Raw genomic sequence first — 25,677 nt, forward strand, 5'->3', positions numbered from 1 at the left:
GGGGCTTGTTTGCTGCTCTTGCCCTTTCTAGATCAGACTTTTTATTGTAGCCCATCATTGGGCCAGGAAAACCGAATACAGTCACAGATAGAGAAGAATAAATATCACCCCAGAAATCCTGGAGCCTGGGTAGTGTTACTTCATGAGGTTCCTGAGTACCTCCCCTGAAGGAGGATGTGAATGATTTCTACAACGGCATGATCTTTTTTCAGTGTGTGTGGAGATAAACAAAGGGGTAGGTTGTGGCAAATATTGTTTTCTAGCCAACATCCATCACTTTGTCTCTCAGCATTCTTCAGCGTTCTACAATTGTCCATCCCTCTCTCCTGCGATTCAAGGGATGTCAACCCTTACTTTCTCCAGAAGGAAATCCTATTTGGTCTGAACCAATCATACCTCTCTGTACCTTTTTCTCTTGACAGCGATTGACTGAGGGCTGAGCATAATCCGACTATGACATTAAGAAATGAGAAGTGTTGTTGTAATGGAGGGTGGGTGTCTGGGAAGTTTCCTTGGGACTAAAAAAGAAGAAGAAATGATGCTTTCTGCCTCTGCACTTTGCTCCATTGAGATGTGACTTGGAACTACAGTAGCCATCTCATTTCCAGCCCGAAAATAAGGCTGGTGGCAAGAAGAAAAGAAAAAAGATTCACAAAAACAAATTATATCAGATCAATAATTTATTATGGTTGTAGTTCATTCTGCCTTTGAACTTCTTGATCTATGAAAGAACAAATTTTTATATATTTAAAAAAAATTTTTTTTAAGTTGTAGATGGACGGAACACCTTTATTTTATTTAGTTATTTTCAGGTGTTGCTAAGGATGGAACCCAGTACCTCACACATGCTAGGCAAGCTCTCTACCACTGAGCTACAACCCCAACCCAATTTTCTTATTGTTTAAATGAGTTTGAATTAGGAATTTTTGTCACTTGAAACCCAGAGCATACCAACCGTTCTCCTTGCTTTTACTCAGAGTTAGTGAGAAGAAACAAAGTATGTCAAGAGATACTTAGATGACTCTAAGCATTGTTGAGAATTTAATTGTTTACATAAACATGCTTGTTATGTAAAATTTTATTTGTCACCTATGTCAAAAAAAAACCTAATATAGGAAATTCAGTTTGTTCATTTGAGCTATATATGAACTCATTGGTCTCTTGTTGCTTAATCTACCACTATAAATCCCACACGGATTTGCTTGTCAAATAGAATCTTCTCTAACTCCTACAGCTGTGGAGAATAAAGCCACCTCGGACAGCTGACTTAGACATTATGCAGAGCTTCATTCTTGCAGCTTGTATATGCTTCATATTTGAACCATGTTCACTTTTGTGACTTTTGTTGACTCAAAATTACATTTAAAATATTCATCTGGCCCTGGGCATGATAGCACATCTGTAATCCTAGATACCTGGGAGGCTGAGGCAGGAAGACCACAAATTCTAATAAAACCTGGGCAACTTAAGTGAGATCTTGTCTCAAGATAAAGAAAAAAAAAGGGGGTCCCTCTCCTCTCTGAGAGGACCCACTGTCTCACTTGAGAGTGTCCCCTTCCCCTTTCCTATCCCTTCAATAAACACATCCCTGTTACTCTGAAAAAAAAAAAAAAGACTTAAAAAAAGGGCTGGGGGTTAGCTCAATGGTAGAGCACCCCTGAATTTCATTCCCTGTACACCCCCCCCCCACTCACACACGAAAAAGGAGAGGAAAAATCGTATGACCCTCCATATTTGGGTTTCTGATGTGATCTACTTATGACAAATCCAGATGCCTTATTCTTCTCTTTCAGCTCTTTTGTAAAATAGCTAGGGTATGTAAGGGCTGCTCCTGATAATTCTTTTTTTTTTTTTTTTCACAGTAGTGGGGATTGAACCCAGGGATGATTTACATCTCTACTCCCATCCATTTAAATATTATTTTTTAAGTTTTGAGACAGGGTCTCATTAAGTTACCCAGCCTCAGACTTGTGATCCTCCATCCTCAGCCTCCAGAGTAACTGGAATCATAGGCATGTGTCACCATGCCCTGTTCTTCATCAAATTTATAATAGGTTACACTAAACTATAGGATCCAACAGGCCTTAAGGTACTCAATTTTACATACTCATGGGATGTCTCACTGTTGTTGCCTAAGGATACCCAGTCCTTACCTGCAATCCTTCTTAAATCCATCAAAACCTTCACATTTCAGTCCAGCCCTAAATTGGAGATGTAACCATCCCTTGAATGAAAAACTCATTTTTACCATATTGTAAAGGCAAACCCGCATGGTGGTCTGTTCAGAGTTATAAGCAGGAAACACAAAGAAATTTAATTTTAATTATCAAAAATTTTTTCATGAGCTAGGCATGATGGCACAGACCTGTGGTCCCAACTACCCAGGAGACTGGGGCAGGAGCATCATTTAAGCTCACAAGTCTGAGCCCAGGGGGCTGGGGATGTGGCTCAAGCGGTAGCGCAAACAAGAATGTTTTCGTGAACTTTTATTAATCCAGGAAAAAGAAGTAATTGCTTTAAACTTACTTTACATTAATATCTTTCTTATCAGAATCTACAGCATCAAAATAAAAAAAAATTGAAATCAAATTCTATCCCAGATGGTACCAATTAGGGAAAAATATATGAACTAAAATATTTAAATATAAACTAAGGCACAAGAGTCATTCTAGCTCTTTGGAGACAGGTATCAGTGACATTCCATAATGAAGTGACATTATCCTTGTGAGTCTGTGGCTGCTCAGGCTTTGCTTTGAAGTGCAGAGATGAAAGGAGAGGGCTTCTCCCCTTAATTTAATAATGGGGATGCTTTGAACAGGGATGTTGCAGAGAATATTTCCCACATAGAATAGCTGGATGAGGAAAAGGAAAATATTCTCAGCACTTATTTATGTTTTATGGATAGGAAGAATTGAAGGGAAAAAGAAAATAAGCCAGCCAGAAAGACCACAAGCTCTAGGACCCAAGTTCACACCAGAATCCGTTGTGTGTGCTATCACCATCAGCAGGAAAATGCAAATCAAAACCACAATGAGATATCCCCTCACGCCTGCCAGGAGGACTACACAGATATAGATATAGACATGTGGATAGAGTGTTGGCAAGGACGTGGAGAAATTTGAATTCTTGTACATTGATGGCAGTAATGTAAATGACACAGAATGGAGGTTCTGCAAAAAGATTAAAAAAAATAAAATTACCATATGATCCAACAATCCAATCCTGGGTATACACCTAAAAGAATTGAAAACAAATTACAAAGAGATAGCTGCATTCCCAGGTCTATTGTAGCACGATTCACAACAGACAAGATATGGAAACAACCCAAATGTCCTGTCCACAAAGGAGGAATTAAGAAAACAGCATGAAATATGATTCAGCCTTTAAACAGAAGAAAGTCCTCCCATTTGCAACAACATGAATGAGCCCGGAGGACATTATGCTAAGTGAAATAAGCCAGTCACAGAAGGACAAATTTTGCCTGCTTTCACTTACATGAAATAGCTAACATAGTCAAACTCACAGAAACAGAGAATGGTAATTGCCAAGGGCAGAGAAGAAAAGGAGGAACTAGTGCTCAAGGAGCATAATAAAGTTTCGATGATGCAAAAATTTAAAAAAGAAAAAGTTCTAGAGATAAGGCACACCATGCTTAGAGCTGATAATGTGCTGTTGCACCTTCAGCAATTTGTTAAGGGTTCTTAGTACTGGGGAGAGGGGTATCACATATATACATGAACAAAGCGACACAAGGAGACTGAGGTGATGGTTATTTTTACCTCCTTGATTGTGGGGATGGTCATGGTTGTGTGTGAAATATGTCCCACTCATTAAATGCTCAACCTTAAGCATGCAGTTTTTATTGCATATCAATTATATTTCAATAATGCTGTTGAGAAATAAAATGAAATCAAGACTACATTTTACAAATAATTAAATAAAAGACACTTCTAGAAGGAGATATTTAATGCTTCATGTCTGGGCCTTTGGCAGACACTGCAAGCGGATGAAGTTTGCATCTCAGAATTTCATGGGCTGGAGAAGAGTTTAACTGGTTTCCAGCCAGAAAAAAAAAAAAAGAAACAAAATAAAGGATGAGATAAGGACACATCAGGGCTAAGGGGCCATGAAGTCTCTCTTCCTCATCCCTGGGTGGTGGCAAGAAAGAATGACCCTGTGTGAAACAGGAGTCATTTTTTGTAATAGACAAATAGGGTTGTAATGTCTGGGCACTGGTTTAAGCATATCTTTATGAGGAAGGACCTGCTTGCAGAAATGGGCTTTGGTTGGCCCTCTTTGAGTAGTAGACGAAATGGAGATCTTTGCCATCCACTCTGCTTAACAGAAGGAATGTGGGAGCTGATGGGGGCGTTAGGTGGGAATTATCAATATGAAACCCTCAAGTTGATCCTGGGTGTAGGAGGGTCTATCGAGAGAGCTGTATTAAGTGATTGAATGATTTCTGTGGTAAACCCTAGTCACAATTTCCCTTTTCAACCTTTGGTAAAATTGATGCTCTTATTAATACTTTACAAAGCATGTTTTCTGCGTGGGACAACAGGTGTAAACGTGGAGTCCAGCTTTGAGGTTAGTGTGTATGAAAATCCAGGAGACATGATTCTACAAATCCAGGAGGGCAGGCCACAGGTGCTCTTGGCCTGACCCGAAGATGGTCCAGGTCATCGGGAAAGCTCTCCTGCTTTCTGATAATATGGATGCCCATGTGTCACCCTGCCAAGCAGGAAGTAAAAGCAAAGGGTTTCTTTCTAGGGCTCCTTGTGGAATGTGCAGAATAAGCCACAGCTTTCAAAAGCCACACTGCCTTATATGTGGGTTCTTTAGAGTTTATTATTTGCTAGTCTCTAGTCTTTGTCAGTCTTTTCTTTCTTCTTTTTCTCCCCCCCCCCCTTTTCCAACTGTTCTAGCCTGGTCTCAGCTGGGCTGGTTTAGAGGACAAAAGGAACCTTGTTTCAAGGTTGAGCCAAAGAGATAGCAGGGCAATAGCTCCTCTGTGTGGCTGTTTCAGAATAGCAAGAAACATTGACCCCAAGTATACTCAAGGGAAGGGGGAAATGCAAAAGAAATGGTTATGGGAGACATAACTGTCACTGTTCTCACTAAGGAAGGTGGTGTTTTTCTTTGACCATCATCTCTTTTAAGAACCATGGAGTTATAAACGATGAATGGAAATGGGGTGAAAATACAAACTCAGGATATCCCCTCAAATTTTATTTTTGCTTGACAAATAATAATTATATATATTTCTGGGGTATGTGTTTTGATGCACATTATATGATGTTCAATTTAGGGTAATTAGCATATCCATCATCTTAAATATTTACCATGTTTGTAGTAACAATACTTATAACCCTCTTTTAACTATTCTGAAATATACAAAATATTATTAACCATGTTACCTTACTATACAGTAGAATATCAAAGCTTATTTCTTCTATCTGATTATACACACACACACACACACACACACACACACACACACACACACACAGGAGATTGAACCCAGGGATGCTTTTACATTGAGCCACAGGCCCCCCCTCTTTTAAAAAATATATTTTTAGTTGTTGATAGACTTTTGTTTATTTGTATGTGGTGCTGAGAATCGAAGCTAGTGCCTCACACATGCCAAGCAAGTGCATTACTGCTGAGCCACAGCAACAGCCCTCCTCTTATTTATTTATTTATTTTAATTTTAAGACAGGGTTTTACTAAATTGTTTGAGGCTGGCCTCAACTTGAGATCCTTCTGCTTCAGCCTCCAGAGTCACTAGGAGTAAGGTATGCATACATGGCTATCTGACTATAACTCTGTAGCCAAAAAGCAACATCTCCTCTTCCCCTTTCCAGGGCTCTGGTGACCACTATTTGACTCTACCTCTGAGTTTAACCTTCTTAGATTTACATATAAATGACATCATGTGTTACCTGCTTCTTCTTGCCTGACCTGTTTCACTTAATGTAATGTCCTCTAGATTCATCCATGTTGCTGTAAATGACAGAAATTGCTTTTGTTTTGCTAAAACTGAATAATATCTGTGTGGTGTGTGTGTATGCATGTGTGTATACACAGATACCACATTTTTAAAATCTACTTACACTTACATTGTTTCCATTTCTTGACTGTTGGGAACCATCTTACAAGGACACGGCAGTGCAGATGTCTCTTTGACATTCTGAGTTCACTTCTTTTGGTTATGTACCCAGGAGTGGGATTACTGGATCATATGGTAGTTCTAGTTTTAGTTTTTTTGAGAAAACTTCATATTATTTTCCATAAAGCCTATACTAATTTGCATCCCTACCAGTAAGTGTATAAGGGTTCCCTTTTCCCCACATCATCAGCAACATTTATCATGATCTTATATATAGAAAAGTCCTAAATACTCCAGGGGGAAAACAAAAGCTGGTTAGAACTGATGAACAAATTCAGCAAAATTGCAGGGTTCAAAATCGACTTATAACTGTCAGTATCAGGGGCTTGGAATATAGCTCAGCGACAGAGCATTTGCCTGGCACGTAAAAGGCCCTGGTTTCAATCCCCAGCAGCACACATACATGAACACACATAAAAATAATAGGAATACATTTGACCAATTGTTTATATCTACAAGATCTAGGTACTGAAAATTATAAAACACTGATGAAAGAAATCAAATATTATGCAAATAAATGTAGAGATACCCCATGTTTATAGGTTGGAAGAATATTGCTAAAATGTCTGCTCTACCCAAATTGATCCACAGACTAACTACAATCCCTTTCAACATGGCAATGTAATTGTTCACCAGAATACAAAAGAAAGAAAGAAAGAAAGAGAGAAAGAAAGAAAATAAGGGAATTCTAGCTGGGTAGTGATGCACACATATAATCCCAGGAACTAGAGAATGAGGCCAGCCTCAGCAACTTAGTGAGTCTCTAAGCAACTTAGTGAGACCCTTCTCAAAATAAAAAAATTAAAAATTACCCTAAATGGGGATGTGGCTCAGTGGTTAAGCACCCCTAGGTTCAATCCCTGGGACACACACACACACACCTCCAAATAAAAAGGAGAAGAAAAGATGAAGGTGAAAGAGAAGAAGAGGATGAAGAGAAAAAAGAAGAAGAAATTCTAAAATTTGTATGGAATTATATAGACCCTGAATAGGCAAAGCATTCCTGACCAAAAACAAAGCTGGGAGCTAGTTGTATTAGAGAATGACTGTAATCCTACAACTCAGGAGGCTGAGTCAGGGATATCGTAAGTTCAAGACACCAGCCTCAGCAACTTAGTGAGTCCCTGCTTCAAAATTAAAAACAACAATGACAACAACAACAACAAAAACTAGATGCAGCTCAGTGGTAGAGCACTCCTAGGTTCAATTTCCAATTTTATCACTACCACCACCACCACAAAGAACAAAGCTAGAGACAACAGATTGCCATATTTCAAAATATATTACAAAGTTATAATAATCAAAACAGCATGATACAAGCAGAAAACAATATATCAACCAAAGGAATAGAATAGAGAGCCAACAAATAAACCCTTCTATCTAAAGTGAATTGATTTCCTTTACCTTTTTAATTTATGCATTACAATTACACATATAGTTGCATTTATTGTGACATTGGTACATAACATGATTGGTAAATTACATTCTCGGGTATTTTCTCTTTCCCTTCCTCTACTGGTCTCCCTTCTAATTTCATAAGATCCCTCGACCTTTGTTTTCCCTTTTTAGTTTCCACATGTGAGAGAAAACATGACTCTTGACTTTCTAAGTCTGGCTTATTTCACTTAACATAATGTTCTCAAGTTCTATCCATTTTTCTACAAATGACATAATTTTATTCCTTATAGCTGAGTAAAACTCCGTTGTGTACATATACTACATAATCTTTATCCAAGCATCTGTTGGCAGGCACCTAGGTTTGGTTCCATAATTTGACTATTGTGAATTACACTGCTATAAACATGGGTAGGCATGTACTACTACAGTATGCAGACTTTAATTCTTTTGGATAAATATTGAGGAATGGTATACTGTTAAGCCAGGATGCAAAGAAAAGACCACTGACTCCAATTAAAATCAAATTAAAACAAGCTTATTATTTCGACCGGTTCCCAAAACCACGGGAACCAGAGACAGCCCCCCTGCTCTCCAGGAGTACAGCTTTATAGCACAGAAAGTTACAGAAAGGGGGCTTGAGAACCTATAGATAACAAAATTTTGACAAGAATAACACAAAGGCTAGTTCATATTTTGCTGGCCCGGACATCAGAATTTATGAAGGTTGGACTTATGAAGGTCATGGGAGAGCCTCAGAGAGGGTCGTTATCTGGCCAGGGAAGGTCAAGATTTACAAGGCGCCACTAAAGTTTCAGAGAGGGTTGTTGTCTGGTTAGGGAAAGCCGGGCATGGGTGAGTTCAAGGCACGGCAGGTATTCCAAGCAGTTTTACAACATCCAATTACAGCCAGGCTATACAGAAATCCCAATATTTTACAGAAAACAGAAATGAATCCTTTATAACTTGTGACAAGACGGCTCCTGATCTTAAGAGGCAATTAGGCTAGGTTTATCAATAACTGAGTCTTAGGGTGGCTCTATTCCTAGTCTTTTGAGGAAACTCTATATTGATTTCCAAGGTGATTGTATGAATTTTCAATCCCACCTAACGAGTATAAGTTGTTCTTTTCCCCCCACATTCTTGGCAGCATTTATTATTGTTCTTTGTAGTAGCAGTAGTAGTAGTAGTATTGGAAATTGAACCCAGGGCCACTCTACCAATAAGCTACCTCCCCAGCTCTTCTGATTTTTGCCATATTTCAAAATATATCACAAAGTTATAATTTTGAGACAGGATCTTGCTAAATTAGTTACTAAGGTGGTCTTTAACTTGAGATCCACCAGCCTAAGCCCCTTAAGTAGCTGAGATTACAGGCATGCACCACCATGTCCAACCATTATTTACAATCTTGATGATTGCTATTGTAAATGAGATAAAAATCTCAGTGTAGTTTTGACTCGCATTTCCCTGATTGCTAAAGATGTTGAACACTTTTTCAAATATGTGTTGGCCACTTTGTATATCTTCTTTTTTGGCACTGTTTAATTCATTAGGTCAATAGATTTTTGAACAAAGATGCTAAGAAAAAAAATGGGAAATGGATAGTCTCTTTAACAAATGGGGCTGGGAAAACTGGATATCCACATACAAAAGAACAAAGTGAACATTTATCTCATCACTTGTACAAGCATAGACCCAAAGTGGGTAAAAGACTTAAACTAAGGCCCAGAACGATAAAACGACTAAAAAGAACATGGAGGGAAATTTCCATGACATTGGTCAGAGACTGCTCAGATATGTTCACAAAACATAAGCAATGAAAGCAAAAACAGACACATGGAATTGCATCAAACAAAAAGCTCTTCACAGCAAAGGAAACACAGTGAAGAGAACGCACAAGCTGGGAGAAAATATCTGCAAATCATGAATTCAGGAGATAATACCCCAAATATTCAAGGAACTCAAACTGCTCAAGATAACAAATATCCCTACTTAAAAAAGGGCAAAAGATTTGAACAGATGTTTCTCAGTAGACAAATGACCCAACCAGGTGTGGTGGCATGCACCTGTAATCCTAGCAGCTTGGGAAGCTTGGATGGAGGATCTCAAGTTCAAAGCCAGCCTCAACAATTTAGTGAGGGCCTAAGCATCTCAGCAAGACCCTGTATCTAAATTTTAAAAAAATCAAAAAAGGGCTTGGGATGTTGCTCAGTGGTTATAGCACCCTGTGTTCAATCCCTGGTACCCCCCCCCAAAAAAAAAGATAAATGACCAACAGATATATCAAAAAATGTTCAATATCTGTTAGAAAAATGCAAGTACAATATCACCTTATACATATTAGATTTACTATAATCCAAAAGATGAACAGTACACTTAAGGTTTTAAAGCTAGGAATGCATTTTGTTATGCATAAACATTGTATCATATGCAATTTTTTTGTGGATTTTTTTGGTGGGTACCATGGAGGATTAATCAATGAGCCACATCCCCAGTTCTTTTTTATATTTTATTTGGAGAAAGGGTCTCAATCATTTGCTGAGGCTGACTTTGAACTTGAGATCCTCCTGTCTTAGCCTCCCGGATCACTGGGATTACAGGCATGTGCCACTGTGCCTAGCTGTTGAGTGATTTTTTTCACCTGATAGGGAAATGTTTTTTATTTTTTCTAGATAGTTATACATGTCAACAGAATGCATTTTTTTGTTTTTTTATTACCTATATTTCTTTTATTTATTTATTTCTTACACACATGACAATAGTGGAATGCATGACATTCATAATTATCCATTCACAGCAAAGTTTTTCATAACTCTGTATATAAAGTATGTTCACACAAAATTATGCCATTATACATGAGCTCTCTTTTTTTGCATTACAATTTTAATATACCACAATTTATTGTATCTCTGTATATAAGGTCAGAATACATTTTGATACATCATATATAAATGGAGTATGACTTCTCACTCTTATTGTACATGATGTAGATTACATCAGTCATGTAATCATATGCATATAGGCGCATAGTGTCCAATTCATTCTAATATTCTGCCTATTCCAATACCCCCTCCCCTCCCTTTACTCCCCCTGTATAACACAAAATACCTCTATTCTTCCCTAGCTACACCCAACAATTATTGTATAAAACGAGCAGTGGGATAGCTGGGTCAAATGGTGGTTCCATCCCAAGTTTCCTAAGAAATCTCCATACTGCTTTCCATATTTGCACCAATTTGCATTCCCACCAAAAATGTATGAGTGTACCTTTTCCCCTACGCCCTCGCCAACATTTATTGTTGCTTCTGTTCTTGATAATTGTCATTCTGACTGGAGTGAGAAGAAATCTTAGTTTTGATTTGCATTTCTCTAATTGCTAGGAAAATGTTTAAATTTATATATAACTTAAATCAATACAACTGACATAATCTAGAAGAAAGTAGATACATGGATTATGCTGAGAGCAAAGACACTTTCAGGTCAGAACTGATCATTTGAAACAAAGTTGATTTTTTAGAAAAATTTCCTTATGTTAGTATAGACTACATGCTATTTGATAAAAGAGAGCAAAAGGAGTTAATTTTTTTTTCAGTGCAATGTTAATTGGATAATTGAAGTTAATAATTCCCCCCCCCCTCTGTAACTTCTGGGGAAATTGGTTCTAGGACCCTCAGATACCAAAATTGACTCTAAAGTCCTTTATATAAAATGGGGAAGGAACTGAGAAACTGATATGACTCCATTTTTGAGAAACCAGCTTCTACTTCAAGGCCTATCCTAAGAAAGGGGGCTTTATCCTTGTCCTTGGAAAAACCCACAGAGCACTCCTAGGCACATACCCACCCTGCTGAGTTGTTTGTCTGTAAATAACAGGAGAGGTCTGGGGCGCCAGGTGTCCCTGACTCAGGCTAGGTGAGGACCCATAGCAACCCCCTAACGACCTCCAATCAGCATGAGGCAGGGAAAATACCTGGGGATGCCAGATGACCCCCCCAGTAGTTTATGGTGGTTGATAACGTGTTGGGAAACCCTGTAGTTTAGCACAAACACCCTCATGGTTCAAACCAATCAGTTCAAACGAATCCCCCTCTTGTACTAACGAATCACCCCTACCCAACTTGTTCCCGCCAGTGAATGTGCTAATCAACGTTAAGAGTCATTGTTTGATTTGCCCGAGGTATGGAATGATTTGCTGGGTGATGTTGTGACCCCAAAACCTATAAAATCTCACTAAACAAAGGAACAGGAAGTTGGGGATGTGGCTCAAGCAGTAGAGCGCTCGCCTGGCATGCTCGGGACTCTGGGTTCGATTCTCAGCACCACATAAAAATAAAATAAAGATGTTGTATCCACCGAAAACTAAAAAATAAATATTTAAAAAATTCTCTCTCTCTCTCTGTCTTTAAAAAAAAATAAAAGATGGACTCCCTGGGACCCCTGCATTGGGAACAGTTGTGAGTTCAGGCTCAACTCTTGTGTGATTATATCGGATTCGGCTCCTGGAGGTCAATTGGGGTCCCATGAATCCAGCATTACAGAAAATCCACTAAAATACTTCAAATCATCTCTAGAATTACTTATAATACCAATATAAAACAAATGTTATCTAAATAGTTCTTACCGTATCATTTGGGAGAAAATAACAAGAAAATAAGCTTGTACATGTAAAGTACAGAAACATTCATTTTTTCAAATATTTTCCATCCGTGGTTGGTTGAGTCCATGGATGTGGAACCTGTGGGAATGGAGGACCAACTGCTTTCAGAGAAAAATCCTGAAGCTTCTAGAGTTTTCTGATGCCAGGCAATGGGGAAATGAGAGCGAATATTTAGCATTCAACGTAATTTAGCTCATGGTAACTGGCATAGGCATAGTTGTGATTGACATTCCAGTTACTTAAACTGAAATATTCTTGATCAGGTTGAACAGGCTGTGAGTGGAAAATCTCTTTACCCAAGAAATGAGGTGGAGAGAGTCTTTGGAGAACAGCCTCACTGAACTGGTAGGTGAGCTTTCTGCGGATTTTGGTGATTTCTCCAGTTCTTCCGTAATTCCTCAGGGCTCTGGCCATTTTCTGGTAAGTCATGGTCTTCCGATTGCCTTTTTTTTTCCCCCAAAGTTCAGCAAGTTTTTCTTTGTTTTTGGATACAAACTGAAAGACGCCTTTGGTTTTATCTACCCACTGAATACTGGAGGCCATCTCAGGATCACACAGGGACTCATGAAGGTATTCATACAGCCTGAGCTTCTTTCTGCCTGCAAGGGAGAGAAACAACATCAGAACCTCCTCCGAAGGATTTGTGGAGTAACAGCATTAAAAGCTGACTTGGCACTGGTTTTCCTCCTCCTTCCCTCCTAGAAATGCATTTATGGCTTAATTTTGTAGGACTTAAAAGTCAAAGACCTATGTGGCCTACGGAGGTTGCAACTGGACCTTCTCTTGTGGTGGAAATTGTCCAAAGATTTGCACTGTCTTTTGCTGGAACAGGGAATCCCGGAGCCTCTTTACTTGGGGGCTCCATTTGTTAGGTGGTCTTTCTCCTCAGTTAAATCCTGACTTCTCATTTTATGTCATATCTTAAGCTTTCTAGAGAACAAAGCTGAGGGAAATGGAAAGCAAAGTTCAGTATTTTTAAAGAGATGTCTCAAGGGCCTTTTCTAGAAAGCATGACATTTTGAAGGATCCTTATTCAAATGAATTAAAGGATGTAAATGCACTTTGTAACATGGAAAACAGGATGCAAATAAAAAGTGATACTAAGGGAATTATTCATAACAACTTAGTCCAGGATGCCAACTCTGCATTTAGTGGCACAATGACTTGAAAAATATAAATAGAGCCAGGTGCGGTGGTACATGCCTATAATCCCAGCAGCTCCAGAGGCTGAGGCAGAATTGAGAATTAAGGCCAGCCTAAGCAATAGTAAGACCCTGTCGCAAAATAAAAAATAAAAAGGGCTGGGGATGTGGCTCAGTGGTAGAGCACCCATGGGTTCCATCCCCAGTACAAAAACAAAAACAAAATACATACAGGAGTAGAAATGCAATATATATATATATATATATATATATATATATATATATATATATATATATATATATGCCATTATTCAAGAGCAATGACAAAAAGGATTTTGATTTTTCTATTGCCATGAAATAAAATGCTACCAAAGTTTTGCACCTTTCATGAAGGCAGCCATTTATATTTCAAAAGAACTTGGCAGGAAAATTTGAGAGAATTTCTATTTTTTTTTTCCAGCTGATAAGAATTCTTTGGCCTAATAGAAAACTCAGGAAAACAAAAGCCATAGCTTGTTTTGTGACTTATGAATTAGCCTGTAACGATAAGGCTCCCACAGATCCATCAGTTGTTGAAAAAAATCCATGAACAAATTCCATTTTTCCCTTGCGAACGTAGACTACTTGATTCCCAAACTCCTTTAATCAGTCTCTGGGGAGTAAGATTCTTGCATCAGTCATCACTCATCCCAAAGCCACAAACCTTTCACAGAGATTATCATTTGCATTATATTATTTTGAATTGGTGAATTGAGAAATGCAAGGGACTTACCAAAAACACATCATGAATTAAAGTCACAGCACTAAGTAAAACTCTTCTGTCTCTTATCCAGTTATCTTGTTGGTCTTAAGAGATCATTATCTTCTAAAATTAGTTCTCAATTTTTGAAAAATGTATAAATTTTTATTCCTTAAGAAAGGGGCGTGGAAGCCAGGCATGGTGACCACACCTGTATTCCTAGTGACTCTGGACGCTGAGGAAGGAGTCACTAGTTCAAAGCCAACCTCAGCAATTTAGGGAGGCCCTAAGCAACTTAATGAGACCCTGTCTCAAAATAAAAAATAAAAAGGACTGGGGATTTGGTTCAGTAGTTAAATGCTCCTGAGTCCAATCCCCAGTACAAAAATATTTTTTAAAATAAAAATGATCAAAAGTATGAACTGAAACTAAAAATTCTATTTGGTAGATTAAATACCAAATAGGTGAACATGGTGAATTACTTTGGGTATAAACTGAGAAGAAAAGAATGAATAGTTATTCTTTACATACTTGTGAATAGCTCCAATTACAAAAACTTAAGAGTCATTATTACTTTTGAATTATGGAATTAAATAATTAAATTAAAATGTATTTTACAGTATTTTTCTGTATCAATACATGCAGAATGCCTTCAAGCCTTTTAATAATTATATATGTTCTATTTTATGGGTATACAAATTTTCCTTCTAAGAACAAAGACCCAAAATACTTTATATCTCATCACATTTCAAATGTGTCCCTATTTCAAGTGGAAGACTAAAATCTAAAAACAGAAAACAGTAGGTGATGTATTCCCTAAGGGCACAACTCCACAACACAAAAAATACTGGTTTCACTCCCTAGTGTTTGATTTTGTTTGATTTTATATGTAATTCCTTGCTGGATTAGAGTATTAAGGTATATTTAGAATTTTACGATTCTAGGATATAGTATACTACTGTACAATTTAAAAAAATATATATATTCTTTCAACATTTTTTTAGTTGTTGATGGATCTTTATTTTATTTACTTATTTGTATGTGGTGCTGAGAATTGAACCCAGTGCCTCACGCTTGCTAGGCAAGCACTCTACTACTGAGCCACAATCCCAGCCCAAAATATGTATTATTTTAAGCCAAGCATGGTGGTACAGACCTGTAATCTCAGAATTCAGGAGGCTTAGGCAGGAAGATCATGATTTCAAAGCTAGCCTCAGCAATTTAGTGAGGCCCTAAATAACTTAATGAAACTGTCTCAATATAAAATATTTTTAAAAGGGCGTTAAGTGGTTAAGTGTCTCTGGGTTAAATCCCTGGTACAAACAAAAACAACAACGACAACAAAACCCAGGCAATTTAGCTGGACCCTGTCTCAAAATCAAATTTAAAAAGGATATAGGTTAGTATTAGTGCACTTTCCTAGCATGTGTGAGGCCCTGGGTTCAATCCCTTGTATGTTCATTTAAAATAGTGTATAATTTTGGCCGGGCGTGGTGGTGCATGCCTGTAATCCCAGCAACTCAGGAGGCTGAGGCAGGCGGATCACAAGTTCAAGGCCAGCCTCAGCAATTTAGTGAGGTCCCAAGCAATTTAGTGAGACCTTGTCTCCAAATAAAAGGGCTAGGGATGTGGTTCAGTGGTTAAGTGCTCCTGGGCTCAATCCCTGTTATCAATCAATCAATCAGTAATATAATGTATAATTTTAAAAATTGCATGTGCACAGTGGCATACACCTATAATCCCAGCAACTCAGGAGAGTTAAATTATCACTATTGTAATGAGAGAATTTTTCCTTTTATTTTTTATGACATGAAGTTTCCTTATGTTGCCCAGGCTGGTTTCAAACTTCTGGACTCAATCCATCCTCCCACCTCAACTTTGCAAGTACAGAGACTTCAGGCTGGCCAAAAGGGAATATTTTGTAAATACAATTTCAAACACAGATACAGAAATCCCTTTAAATCTGTTATGAGGATGACATGGTTACTGTGCCTATGGAAGGTGTGGCATATCAATTTACCTTTCACTCCCTTTTGCTGGAAAACAACAGGTTCTGCCAACTGATTTCCAGTTATATTCTGCAGAGGTTGATGAATATTACCTTCATAATAGAAGTCTGCAGCACTGTTCTAAATAATAATACACAGAATGTTAGTGCGAAGTTCTCCTGTGGCCCCCAATTGGTAGCTAACATCAAAAGCTAAGAGCAAAAAGAATGCTAAGAATCTCCCAGATTCTAAAAGCTGCTGTCCCCAATGGCAGCCAGATAGCAGCGCCCACTAAAGAATAACATCAAACCAATATAAAGAGAGGACCAAGGGATGGAGCTTAGTCTTTGGCTTCACCAGGAGAGTTCCATGTCCTCTCTCCCTGGGAGAAAGAGAGGGGATTGTTTCATTCCTTCCCTCTCAGGATGCCCAATGAGAAAGATCAAAAATAATAAGGGCTGGGGCTGGGGCTCAGTGGCAGAGCGCTTGCCTAACGTGTGTGAGGTACTGGGTTCGATCCTCAGTACCACATATAAATAAAGAAATAAAATAAAGGCATTGTGTCCATCTACAACTAAAAAATAATCTAAAAATGTTCTAAATATAAAAAGTTAAGATGGTTCAATATAAAAAGGAAGATGGTTGAGGATTGAACCCAATCCTGCTTCACCACTGAGCCACATCTCCAGCCCTTTAAATTGTTGTTGCTGTTGTTGTTTTGAGACAGGGTCTCACTAAGTTGCTGAGACTGACCTCTAACTTGTAATTCTCCTGCCTCAGCTTCCAGAGTTGCTGAGATTATAAATGCATGCCACCACACCCCCCAGGAAGATGTTGGCTGCCCATCTGGGCAACAGGAGGATAAAGATGGCAGCCAAGGGAAGGTGGATTCAAGAGAAGGGACAGGAGGAAGTAGCCCAAGCTCCCATTTTACCAAACCCCACACAAGAGGCTGCTCAGGAGACAAGGTGTCCCTAACCACTGGTGGCTGTTCAGCGTACGCTAGGGGTTTGGAGTTGAGCTGGAAGCAGGATGGCCAGATTTAGTAAGTAAAAATATTGGGCATTCTGCATTTTGGCTGGCAACCTTAAATGGAAATAGAAAAGGTTAAAGTTGCAAAGTTAAATGTCCTATGGAAATGTCCTACAGAACAATTTATAGGGACAGAAAAGGGATGTTGGACATAACCATAGTTGAAGGTAATGATTGAAGAAAAAAAAAAAAGATTTTACCTTTAGACCCCACCTTTATTAAGACTGCTTGATAAAACAGCTGCATGAAGAAAACAATGGAAGAGAATAGCAGGACATGCTACATACACTCATGATTCTGGCCACTCAGGAGTCTGAGGCCAGAGAATTGCAAGTAGGAGGCCAGTCTGGAAAACTTAGGAAGAACCTGTCTCAAAATTTAATTTTTTTTTTTTTTTAAAGAACTGGGAATGTAGCTCAGTGGTAGAGCACCTGGATTCAACCCCCAGTGACACACACAAATACCACACACAAAAAAAATGTACCACAAATGGAAAGATACTGGGGACATCTCCCTTTGTGGCGGGGGTGGGGGGGTGGGGGGTGGTTACTAAAATATAATTGAATTGGTCCAATACATGTAACTAGCTCAAGAAAGCAAACAGAGCAAGAGCAAGTTCATACAAGATTATAGGAAAAGCCAGAAGGAGAATGTTGAGCCCAGCGTGGTGGCGTATCCATGCCTGTCATCATAGCAGCTGAGTTCAAGACCAGCCTCATCAATTTTGTGAAGCCCTAAGCAGTTTATCAAGACCGTGTCTCAACATAAAAAAGAAAAAGAAGCCTAGGCTCGGTGGTACACGCCTGTAATCTCAGCTGCTCAAGGCTTTGAAGCAAGAGGATCACAAGTTTGAGGCCAGCCTCAGCAATTAGCAAGGCCTGAGCAACTCAGGGAGACTCTGTCTCTAAATAAAACATTTTAAAAAGGGCCGGTGATGTGGCTCAGTGATAAAGCACCCTTGCATTCAATTCCCAGTATCCACAAAAAAAAAAAAAAAAAAAAGAGGAAGTTTGGGTCTTGGTCCTGTCTTTTAAAGGAACCAGATGTCTTTACAATTCTCCAGATGGATGAAGGAGAATCAGTGATATGAGGACTCTAAAAACACCTCCTCTTTACAGAAGTCATTCAAATAAGTAAAGAGTAATGACAAAGAGTAGCTTCCTTCTTAACAGCATTGGGGCTGATCCTCCACGTTGACTGTCAAGTTCAGATCACAACTGATGGCCCTTAGTATTTTCATCTTTGTCATGGTTTGGATATGTGTCTCCTAACAGCTCATGTGTGAGACAATGCAGAAAGGTTTTAGAGGTGAAATGATTGGTTTATGATATCTTAACTAATCAGTGCATTACTCTCCCGATTAGAATCACTTGGGTGGGGCTAGAGAAAGTACTTCATTGAGGGCATGCCTTTGGGGGTTTCAATATGGTGAGCTGAGCTTAATCCTCTGATTCTCGGTAATGTGATCACTTGATAAAGATACTCACTATCACAGTTCTCCAATTATAGATGGGTTCCTCTGTAGGACACACTCCATAGTAGCTGGAATTTCCTCTGATGTGAGGACAATGGTTAATGAAAGTCAGGTAATTTTTGTAATCTAAGTTAAAAATAGAAACAGAAAGTCAAAATTTACATATATATTTATTTGTATTTATATTTATGTATATGTAGATATAGGCAGTCAAAGCATACACATGTGCAATTACTGTCTCCTGTTTTCTTACCACTTTATACTTTTCCTATGGTGCTTATTCCATTATGCAAGAATTATATTTTCTAACACAAACCATTTCCCTTTTTAGAGCAATGTTCCATGTAGCCTGAGACACCATAATTTCTTTTATCTTGGAAATCTCTTGAAATACCCTGGATAAACCCAACAAGCAACCTATCTGCATCTTATTTAGACTAGAGAGTCTGTAGAAAATGTGAGGGGGGAGGAAATACATCTTTTTCCAAATAGACTATCTGTTGGGTGAGTGAAAGGTGTGTAAGATAAATTAGAACAATTAAAAAGTCTTTCCTGAGTAATTAAAATGTCAATTAGATAAATAAGTCCCAACTAGACATTCTTTTTTATGTATTTTTGCAGTGTTCTACCACTGAGCTACATCCCAAGTTTCTTTAAATTTTTTAAAGTTTGAGCCTGGCACAGTGGTGCATGCCTGTCATTTCAGTGACTAGGAAGGCTGAGGCAGGAGGATTGCCTCAGAGCTGGAGATGTAGCTCAGTGGCTCAGAGGCCCCCATCTGGCCTCCTCAGTAAAAGGAATTATAATACACCAGTCATTCTTAAAAATAAATCATTTCATGTATTTGTATTCCTATGTGGAATGTCATTCTCTATATCTCTGTATTTTTGTATGTGAGACTTGAAATTTAGTTAGCCTAAATAACCCAGGATATGTTTTGCATTCATTAAAATTAATCCTAGGTGCTTTAGATGAAAATTGTGTCCCCCAGTTGTGGGCACAGTTCAGTAGTAGAGCATTTTCCCAGTTTGTGGGAGGCCCTGGGTTTGATCTTTAGCCGTGCAAAATCATTATTGTCATCATCATCATTTCCGGGCTGTTTTTGTTGGTTTTTGTGATGCTGTGGCTCATATTCAAGGCCTCGTAGATGCTAGGTAAGTGCTCTACCACTGACGTACCCCCTGATCATTATTCTTATTCTTACATATGTATGTGACCAACCAGCCACATGACTTACCAGCAGAAGAGAGTAAGTACTTATCTTTACCTGGGGAGTGTTGAAGATCTCCTGTTGAATGATGCCTTAGTACTTCGATGGCATCTTCAAAGGCTTGACCTAGCTTGTCTTGCTCAACAGAAGTCTGTTGGAACGATGGCAGAATGTTGGAGTTGAAATTACCCATGAAGTTAATTTTCCTGATACAAAATAGTATTTTCAATCTCTACATTATTGATATTTGGACTTGGCTGTCTTTGTTGTGGGGGGCCTTTCCTGTGCAGAGGATGTTTAGAAGCATGTGTCCCTTTCTATGCACTGGAGCCAGTGGCAATCAAAACCATCTCAGTCACATGTGGTGGTGAAAACCTGCAATCTCAGGATGATTGCAGGTTTCAGGCCAGCCTCAGCAATTCAGCAAGATCCTAAGGAACTTAGCAAAACCCTCTATCAAAAAATAAAGGGCCGAGTGCAGTGACTCATGCCTGTAATCCCAGCATCTCCGGAGGCTAAGGCTGAAGGATCATCAGTTCAAAGCCAACCTCAGCTAGTCAGTGAGGCCCTAAGAAACTCAGTGAGACCCTGTCCCTAAAGAAAATACAAAAAAGGGCTGGGGATATGGCTCAGTGGTTAAGCGCCTCTAGGTTCAATCCCTGGTACATAATAATAACAATAATAATAATAATAAATTAATTAATTAATTAAATAAAAGGGTTGGGTATACAAGATCAGTGGTAGAACATCCCTGATTCAATCCTCAGTAAAAACAAAACACTGTCTTTTATCTCCAAATGTGCCCTTAAGGACAAAGTCAATACCAGGTGAGAGCTACTTCTCTAAAGTACAGTATTTAGAAAAAAGTATTAATCCTAGAATATAATATTTAGCATTCTTATAAAAATTTAACAAGGAATCAGACTTGAGGAAGCTGATTTAGGAAAAGAGGTCAACAAAATGAAATGTAGAAAGAAAGGAAAGAATAAAGGCAAAAAAAGAGGTCAAGAAAACATGTTTAGTGGAACAGCATTGTGAATCATTACTTGAAAAATCATGTTAATTTCTAAAGTATGTCTCCAAGACTTCAAATTGCTTAATTTGATCCAAATATTTTGTTTTTAAAATGGAGAATAACGATTTAAAATGTCAACTTACCATGGCTTCATTAATCAAGTGGCGATTCTGAAAAAGTTAAATATTAAAAATTAAGCATTTAGAATTTGATTCTGAAAATGTCATATAAACCAAAATACCATCTGAATTTTCTTTGAGAATTTCCTACAAATATTTCTATTACTCTTCTATCATTACAACTTTTTTTTAAATACTTTTTTTAGTTTTCGGCAGACACAACATCTTTGTTTGTATGTGGTGCTGAGGATCGAACCCAGGCCGCACGCATGCCAGGCGAGCGCGCTACCGCTTGAGCCACATCCCCAGCCCCTCATTACAACTTTTAAAATATGAAAATAGCTGAAGGCTGAGGCAGGAGGATTGTGAGTTCAAAGCAAGCCTCAGCAAAAGCAAGGTGCTAAGCATCTCAGTGAGACCCTGTCTCTAAATAAAATACAAAATAGGGCTGGGGATGTGGATCAGTGGTCAAGTGCCCCTGAGTTCAATCCCTGATACCAAAAAAAAGAGTTAATAGCTCAGTAGTAGAGTGCTTGCCTAGCACATTTGAGGCCTTGGGTTCCCGCTGCAGCACCACATTAAAAAAATAAATAAAGGTATTGTGTCCATGAACAACTAAAAAAAAAAAAAATACTTAAAAAAAAATTCAGTGTTAAAAAAATAAAAGCTAATTGTCCACACTGTTTCACTGATAATATAGAAATAACTCAGGGATATAGCTCAGGAATTTCAAGTACTTCAAAATCCTTTTAAACATTTTGAGTATTTAAAAGTTTTGACAATCGAAATCCTATTTCTTAGCATAGCCCTCCTTTATGATAGTGGACTTTTAAAACCCCTTTTTGCCTTCTGAGAATCTCACAAAAGACTTCTCTTTTTTTCATGACAAATGGATTTACATTACAAAATAAAATTTAGCCAATGCAGCCAAATCACAGAATCTCTTGAATCCTAGGTTATTTTACATTATCTATTGCCTTATTTCTTTAAATGAATTAGGTTTTGCTTTCAATAGACAATTATCACACCAATCAATGCTTAAAATGTTTTTTGACTCAACTTTCTACAGGATGGCACAAACCAACCCACCTAAGAAATATGATAAATATAGTGGGCCCAATACTGCCTATCATTTCAGTGAACAAATCCAGCAACTGTTCATACAAGTTCCTACATTTATCCTGCAAATACAATGAACTTACTCTTTCATATTAAATACTAATACAACAAGACACGGTAAATTAGGAGATGCAATCTATTGTCAATATTACACATATCCAAATATACAATCTGTTAAACAATAACACTATTCAATTGGCTTGGGATGGAGTTCAGTGATACAGTGCTTGCCTAACATGTGTGAAGCCCTGGGTTCGATCCTTAGAACCACAAAAATAAAATCAAATTCAATTTAGCTTTTTAAAATCACTGTATCAAGTCAGTTAAAAGAAGTTAGAAAAAGAAAATCCATAAATCACTGCTTGAGCTATGATCTTTCATGAATATCATCAGTAGTGGATAATTTTTAAAAGCTGCCTCAGTGACTTTCATTTGACTCAGAAGCACTGAAGCACTGAATGTTGTATTTTGAAATATATACTTCAATAAACCTGCTGTCTTACACTAAAACACTCCAGAAAATTATCGCAACTCTTAAAAGTAACAAACCCAAAGAGAAAGGGGAAAAAACCTTGAAAACATTATCGACCGCTTCAGTGACTTAATATATCTTGCAACTTAATAGGAGGACAATTAGGACAAAAGCCTGAGAAACACTCATTCAGCCAAAGGAGAAAACTGAACAGTTCTTACAAGGTATCTTGAAAAACACAAGCTGACTACTTACCGGGAAGACGCTTCAACCCTTTATAAAGATGTGCCATTAATATCACAATTGTCAAGACATCACTATCAAGAACACACTGGCGAGTTGCATTAAATAGCTGTTTTTAAGGAAGTGCTACAAAGGGGATTTTTTTTAAAAGACACAGTGCCTTCATAACTTCTATTTTATGCTATGTCTAGTAGACAGAAACCAGGGGCTATTATTTTGAAGAGGCACACAACAGTTTGCATCTTCTGGGCCAAAAGCAATACAACCAACCATGGACAAGTCCACCAGAACCCTATGCAATTCTGGGACCTGCGTAAGGGAAGTTGATTGCGGAGGCCCAATCAGATACCTCTGACCAATACATCTCTTGTCTATCTTTCTTCTTTTTCTCACCTTTTAAAATCTCTTTCTTTCTTTTCTTTCTTTTTTTTTCTTCTTTATTTTGTATCAGGGTGAACCCAGAGGCAGTTAACCACTGAGCCACATCCCCAGCCCTTTTTATCTTTTATTTTGAGACAGGGTCTTAATAAATTGCTGAAGGCCTCCCTAAATTGTGGAGGCTGGCTTCCAACTCGTGATTCTGCCTCAGTCTCCAGAGTCACTGGGGTTACAGGCATGTACCACCAGGCCCGGATACATTTATCTTCTCTTCCATTTCTGCACTCTATACTATCTTTCCTTCCTCAACTGTGAAAGCCGGCACTCTGGCCTCCCTCAAACTATCTGCTTCTCTCTAAACCGGGTTGCACACACCGACGGGCACCGATAGCCTGACTTAAGGGTTTAGAGTTATACCCCTGGTGTTCCAGGCCCTTCATTGTTAGCCTTATTTCCCACTTTTCATTTAAGAGGAAGAAACAGAGCGGTGCATAGGGATGCAGGCTTGTAATCCCAGCTAAATTCAGTTATCTTAGTCTTAAATTTCGTTATTTATTTTTTTTTAGGAGGGGTTAGTATCAAGGATTGAACTCAGGGGCACTCAACCACTGAGCTACATCCCCAGCCCAATTTTGTATTTTATGAGAGACAGGATCTCATTGAGTTGCTGAGGCTGGTTTTGAACTTGCTATCCTCCTTCCTTAGCCTCCTGAGCCGCTGGAATTATAGACGTGCGCCACCGCACCCAGCTGGGCTCTTAATCTGAAGTTTTATTTGGGGTGGCTCCTGTGCCTCTGATAGAAAATTAAGGGAGGTTCCTTCCACTTCATCCCCAGTACCCCAGGACCCCACTGCCCGTTTTACGTTACCTGTGTAGCATCCAGTTGCACCAGGTGAAAGTCACCTTCTTCTCTTCTGAAACCCAGCAGGCAGCACCCTCACCTAAATGGCAATTGGCCATTTAAATAGTCGCCAACATTTAGCCAGCGGGGGAACCGCCCAAGAATTTTTGGTAAACCTTGTGGGCGGGGAGAAAGAGAGGTGGGTGTGTAATTTCAAAGCTGCCTGTGATTTTGTGCTTTGTGTGGTTTCAATTAGAGCTCAACTCTGATATGAGACTATGGTTCTAGGTCAATTATTTTTTTGAGCCAATTTGTTATGCAAATATAAACCCAAAGCCCCTCTTCTGAAGTGCAAATATTACAGCAACAAATATAAAACTCCAATGGCTAGTGTTGTATGTTTTTTTTTTTCAGTCTGTACCAGTTTTGGTGTCTACACCCTTTTTATTTCATTTGGTTCATCATTCAATAATGATAGATCTCCAAGCTCTCTATTCTGCCAGGCATTGTCCTGCGTCCAGGAGCCATAACCTAAATAAGTTCTAGTGATAAGAAATGACTCCAGGGGCTGGAGTTGTGGCTCGGTGGCAGAATGCTCGCCTAGCATGCATGAGGCACTTGGTTCGATCCTCAGCACCACATAAAAATAAAGATGTTGTGTGTCCACCTAAAACTAAAACTAAATCAATATATATATTTAAAAAAATAAGCACACTATTCATGCGTGGTAACACAAACCTGTAATCCAATAGGCACACGCCTGTAATCTGGTAAACACACGCCTGTAATCCTAGCAGCTCCAGATTCTAAGACAGGAGGATCTCAAGTTCAAGGCCAATCTCAGCATTCTAGAGAGGGTTTAAGCACCTTAATATGATCCTGTCTCAAAAAAAAAAATGTGGCATTTATACACCATGGAATATTACACAGCACTGAAAAATGACAAAATCATGGAATTTGCAGGGAAATGGATGGCACTAGAGCAGATTATGCTTAGTGAAGCTAGCCAATCCCTAAAAAACAAATACCAAATGTCTTCTTTGATATAATGATGGCAACTATGAACAGAGTAGGGAGGAAGAGCAGGAAGAAAAGATTAACTTTAAACAGAGATATGAGGTGGGAGGGAAAGGGAGAGAAAAGGGAAATTGCATGGAAATGAAGGGAGACCCTCATTGTTATACAAAATTACATATAAGAGGTTGTGAGGGGAATGGGAAAATAAACAAGGAGAGAAATGAATTACAATAGATGGGGTAGAGAGAGAAGATGGGAGGGGAGGGGAGGGGGGATAGTAGGGGATAGGAAAGGTAGCAGAATACAACAGTTACTAATAGGGCATCATGTAAAATTGTGGATGTGTAAACGACGTGATTCTGCAATCTGCATTTGGGGTAAAATTGGGAGTTCATAACCCACTTCAATCTAATGTATGTAATATGATTTGTCAAGGAGACAAGAGCTAGGTAGAGGGATGTATGAAGACATTTAAAGAAAAAATCACTTGTGCTAGTGGTTAGCTGCATGGCCTCATTTCACAGATGAGGTATCTAAACTGAAGCTCAGAGACTTTCATGATTTTTTCCTAACTGAGGTTCAGTTGATAGTGAGAGGGGGACTGGGCCAGATGCAGATCTGGGTCCCTCCAATTTCATGTGGACAATCTAAGCCCTGGAGCCC

General features: G+C 38.6%; 1 protein-coding gene across 1 annotated transcript; it reads right to left on the bottom strand.

Moving 5' to 3' along the window:
- Positions 1 to 10,299: 10,299 nt before the first annotated feature.
- Spic (Spi-C transcription factor) lies at positions 10,300 to 20,990 on the bottom strand. Its single transcript, XM_005322458.3, has 5 exons — positions 20,968 to 20,990; positions 19,867 to 19,960; positions 18,613 to 18,725; positions 16,126 to 16,234; positions 10,300 to 12,823 (listed from the first exon to the last, which is right to left on the bottom strand). The coding sequence occupies exons 1-5, from the start codon at positions 20,968 to 20,970 to the stop codon at positions 12,396 to 12,398; spliced, it is 747 nt and encodes a 248-aa protein (XP_005322515.3). The 5' UTR covers positions 20,971 to 20,990; the 3' UTR covers positions 10,300 to 12,395.
- Positions 20,991 to 25,677: the final 4,687 nt, after the last annotated feature.

This window comes from Ictidomys tridecemlineatus, chromosome 6, assembly GCF_052094955.1.
Source record: "Ictidomys tridecemlineatus isolate mIctTri1 chromosome 6, mIctTri1.hap1, whole genome shotgun sequence".
Taxonomy (NCBI): Eukaryota; Metazoa; Chordata; class Mammalia; order Rodentia; family Sciuridae; genus Ictidomys; species Ictidomys tridecemlineatus.

What these genes read in the sequence shown, in the direction of transcription:
- Spic (XM_005322458.3), bottom strand. An exon ending in AGATCTTCAACACTCCCCAG is followed by an intron (nt 18,726 to 19,866) that starts GTAAAGATAAGT and finishes TTTTTAACTTAG; the next exon opens with ATTACAAAAATTACCTGACT. An exon ending in ATAATTGGAGAACTGTGATA is followed by an intron (nt 16,235 to 18,612) that starts GTGAGTATCTTT and finishes ATTATTATTTAG; the next exon opens with AACAGTGCTGCAGACTTCTA.